The 4,532-nt window shown below is 33.6% G+C and overlaps 1 protein-coding gene across 3 annotated transcripts in view; it reads left to right on the forward strand.

The window, feature by feature from the left end:
* LOC108725003 (TNF-receptor-associated factor 6) overlaps nucleotides 1–4,295 on the forward strand; it is an 11,423-nt gene extending 7,128 nt beyond the window's left edge. For 2 of the 3 annotated variants that reach the window (XM_018451755.1, XM_018451753.1), the window contains exons 2-6: nucleotides 2,736–2,795; nucleotides 3,014–3,144; nucleotides 3,215–3,420; nucleotides 3,504–3,621; nucleotides 3,700–4,295. In XM_018451755.1, the coding sequence (XP_018307257.1) occupies nucleotides 2,739–2,795; nucleotides 3,014–3,144; nucleotides 3,215–3,420; nucleotides 3,504–3,621; nucleotides 3,700–4,264 (1,077 nt within the window). In that variant the 5' untranslated portion in view covers nucleotides 2,736–2,738 and the 3' untranslated portion in view covers nucleotides 4,265–4,295. Of the gene's footprint in view, nucleotides 1–2,468; nucleotides 2,665–2,735; nucleotides 2,796–3,013; nucleotides 3,145–3,214; nucleotides 3,421–3,503; nucleotides 3,622–3,699 lie in introns of those variants that run through there. The other variant, XM_018451754.1, reaches the window with a different exon arrangement.
* The last annotated feature ends 237 nt before the right edge of the window (nucleotides 4,296–4,532 follow it).

Here is a 4,532-nt window from a genome sequence, read left to right on the forward strand (position 1 = left end):
ATAAATACCTTGTATCTATGTATCTAAAACTTAAAAGATACCGTATCAAAAAATAACTAGATACGGATATAGGTATCTCCGCCTATAAGGATCTAGGTAATGCACTTAGATACAGTTAAAATATCTAGATACTGTATCTAGATATTTTTATCTAGATACATTCCAACACTGATTATAGTTAATTTTAATATGACCAATTTAATATATGCTTGTATTTGTTACAATTATGTTAAATTATAATGTTTTCTATATATTACTGGAAAAAACATATGAGAGACATAATGTCTGTGTATTCAGTAACAAATAAACATTGTAACTTATAGTTCTGCTTACTCAGCGTTAGGGTTATCTATAATAGGAGAGTCAGAAGAATTTGTCCAGTATTTAAAACTTACAGATATACAAATTCTGCGTGTTTTGCATGATGCATTTTCAGCAATTTCGGCAAACTAGATCGCATACAAGTTAACAAGATAAATGCTATTGTGTGCCGTTTTAATTTTATTAAAGTGAAAGTATTAAGATATTTTCATTTACTGGAACATTTGCTCAAGGTGAGAAAAAAAATAGAAAACATTCAAGTGGATGCTAACCAACAATTATATTCATATGTTTAGTTCTTTAAATAGAATAGTAAAAAACAATGAGAGCAAACTGTTTTACTTCCTTTATGGGTTCGGGATTCATAGTCCGTTCTTATTTCAAGATCGTCTTAAGTAATGTCTTATGCGGGGTCTACAATAGAAGTCGTAGCAGTCGTAGGGTTTTAAGTCGTAGAAAATTGACCAATCACAGTCGAATATGAGAAAAATAATCAATTGTGATTGGTCAATTTTCTACGACTTAAGACACTACGACCGTTACGACTTCTATTGTAGACCCCGTATTAAGATGCTAATACAGTCTTCTGATTGGTTCATAATCTCAAGACTGAACTTGAAACGGTCTTGAATATAAGAACTATGAATTCCGGCCTATGTTTCGATTCTGTAATTCGTAATGATAGTGTTGATATCGTTATTGTCAATGGTTGCGTTCAACAGAGAAAACAGCTTTGCAACTGTTGTAAAAATCTTCAATATTGATTGGTTTATACATTAATGCCTGGTTTATGCTTCGGTCTTAACCCTAAAATCCTAAAATTCAGCCAATGGAATACAGATTTCCGTTAGGACCAATTAAGACTGGTAGCCCTATTGGCTGAATTTTAAGATTTTAGGATTAAGACCGAAGCATAAACCAAGCATTAGATCTATAAGGAATCGAAAGCAAGAACCAATCGTATTGAAGAATTTTACAACAGTTGCAAAGCTGCTTTCTTTGCTGAACGCAGCCAACGGGTGCATTTAGTACTACAACCGCTCAAGTGTATATTTTTAGTTCTAACGAAATATACCAATAAGATGCAAGCGCTCACTGAGCGCTCAGTGAGCGGTTGTAGTACTGAATGCACTCAATGGCTGCGTTCAGCAAAGAAAATTAATCAGTTAGCGCTTAGTGATTCTTTAATATGATTGGTTCTTGCCGTTAGTTCTTCGCAAAATCTAAGTGTAGGAACCAATCGTATTAAAGAATCACTAAGCGCTAACTGATTAATTTTCTTTGCTGAACGCAGCCAATGAGTGGATCTATGGGCGGTATTCATAGTCCGTTCTTATTTCAAGATCGTCTTAAGTAATGTCTTAAGATGCTAATACGGCCTTCTGATTGGTTCGTGACATCTTAAGACTGTACTTAAGACGATCTTGAATACAAGAATCGACTATGAATACCGCCCTATAAGTAAAAACTAATCGCTCGGTGAACAAGCTGCATTCCGAAACTCATGGTAAAAAAAGTATTACTACTTTTCTGTGACCAGCTGTATGTACACGAAAGATCGATCTCGGGTTTTAAGCCCAAGACACAATGCGAGGCAATAGCGATAGCGATAGACATAGCGATAGTGATAGGAATAGAGATATCCAACATACGGGAATCCATATGTCAATGCACATAGGAACGCGGAATAAGGTGATAGCGATAAATTTCCGTTGAGTTGAAAATCTGTGTCTATCGCCTTATAGCCTACCAATCAGCGTTCAGATTTTTCATTCTATTTATGTATGCTATAACTTTGAAGCAGATGGAAGAATATACTACGGTCTATATACGAGATCGGATTGGTTGGCATTTTAATTTCTTTCGCGACATTGTGCAACCGGAGGCGACAGTTTATATATCTCTGTTTCTATATTATTCCTATCGCTATACTGTCGCTGTTGCCTCGCATTGTATTTAGAGCTTTAAGAATTAATTCGTCGATTTAATTGGAGCTTAAGAATCGATCTAAAAAATCGAGAATCGAAGGTAAAAGAATCGATTTTCAAAAAAATCGATCTTGAATCGAACATCCCTACTCGTCACTCGTATCTCGTCTCTCGTCATGTTTCGTGCGTTGCCATTTGCCAATCAGTGAATCGGTTGAAATCGGTTCATGAATTCATGTTCCTGAATCTTGCGTTTCGTAGATAGGGCGACTATTCGGGTTTCCTAACCTGAATAGTCGTCAACTTTAACGATTAATATCTCATTTCGCTAAGCAGAACGAAGCTTTTTTTCTACCAGATTTGGTCATTTCGTGCAAAAACACGTCGAATAAACCTAATTCTATCAATATTAGAGGTGTGGTAGTTCAACTCAATAATTACCTTGATAGATATTTTGTTATCTAGTAAAGATTGATTTTGTTGTAGATTATGGAAACGTCAGACAACTCAGTAGAACCTGTTAAGGTCGCCGAGGAAAGCGAAAACGTATGTATCTGCAATTTTGTAAAATAGAAAATATTTTTTTATTTGTGTCTGTTTATTGACTATACACTTATTTGGCAAATAAGAAATTAATTACTGTTTGTTATCAAACAACAAAACTAATTACTAACTCACGATCTTATATTTATATCTGCTTTAATATTTATATTAATGTGTATCATTTATTTGTAAATATCTATTTACAATTTCGTTGCACACAGTGTGAGGAGAGCATCAAAGGCTATGTAGAACCTAGATTTGAGTGTCCCATTTGTCTGACATGGCTGCGCGATCCAGTTTTAACATCTTGTGGCCATAAATTTTGTTCTCAATGTATTTACACTTGGCTTAAGTAAGTTGTATTTCATTTAATTATGATTTTATGGTTACATACAAGTTGACTGGTCATTATGAATTATTAGGAAAGAAGGCGCTTGCTGTCCAGTTGATAGTCAACCTTTGAAATCTGAAAATCTTTTCCCAGATCTTTATACCACCAGAGAAATATCTCAGAAACGTACAAGTTGTATTTATCAGCAATTTGGTTGTCAAGTAAAATTATCTCCTGTGGATATGGAAACACATATCACTCAATGCACATATAAACAAGATATTTCAGAGCCTCCAGGTATATTTTATATAATCAAATTAATACAAAGTAATACAAATTGCTCCTATTTTTTTAAATTAATTGTTATAATTATCTGGTAGTACAAAATGGCACTAATGGAATGTCTGTGGAGTCAAAATTATGGGATCCACCTCTAAAAAATAGGATACAAGTTGTAGACAAGGAAGAGCCTTCTCCCGATTGGCAACAATTGCTCAAGTAATTTAAATACGATTTTTAAAATACTGTATTTACATATGCTGAAATACATATGAAGGATATAAACTTTGTTTCTAGAAATCTATATGAAAGAATAGTAGTTTTGGAACAGGAAAACCGGGAGCTCTCTATAACAGTATCTAATCAGAAAAATCAGCTCGCAGCTATGTGTCTACGAAATTGTAATGGAGTTTATATATGGAGACTAAAATCTTTCCAAGAAAAACTCAACGCTATGACAAACGATCCTCAAAAAATGTTCTATAGTCAAGGTTTTTATACAAGTCCAAATGGATATAAGATCTGTGCGAGGATTAATATATCGTCCAAGGATCCCGATTATCTGTCTTTTCTTTTACATATTATGAAATCAGAAAATGACGATGCTTTGGACTGGCCATTTAATGGTACAATGTTTTTTGCGTTGGTACATTCACAAAATTCGGAAAAAAATATATGTGAAAAGACATCGTCAATACCAGGTCTTGAGGCATTCCAAAAACCCACGTGCGAATTAAATAAACGTAGCTTCGGTTATACAGAATTTATACGTGTACGCGACGTAACTGATTTTCTACAGCATGATACTTTAATTTTTAAAATTGAAGTTTACCCTGTATCTTATAGAGATAACACCAAATAGTTATTAAGAATTGAAATATGAGTAAACTTTATAAATGACATCTATGTATAAATATATTTAGCTATAATTTATCAATCTATGTATAAATATATTTATATATAATTTTTATATGCACTACAGAGTGTTTTAATTCTCCCAGATAAATATCTCGAAAAATATATAAGATACAAAAATTGTTTCAGACAAAACTTATAAGGGTTGTATTCCGAGTTACGCATGAAGTGCGCAGGCTGCATAGAAAGGCGTTCTGATTCGAACCAATGCATGC

The sequence above is a fragment of the Mycetomoellerius zeteki genome, unplaced genomic scaffold (assembly GCF_001594055.1).
Source record: "Mycetomoellerius zeteki isolate Tzet28-1 unplaced genomic scaffold, Tzet1.0 scaffold320, whole genome shotgun sequence".
Classification (NCBI taxonomy): domain Eukaryota; kingdom Metazoa; phylum Arthropoda; class Insecta; order Hymenoptera; family Formicidae; genus Mycetomoellerius; species Mycetomoellerius zeteki.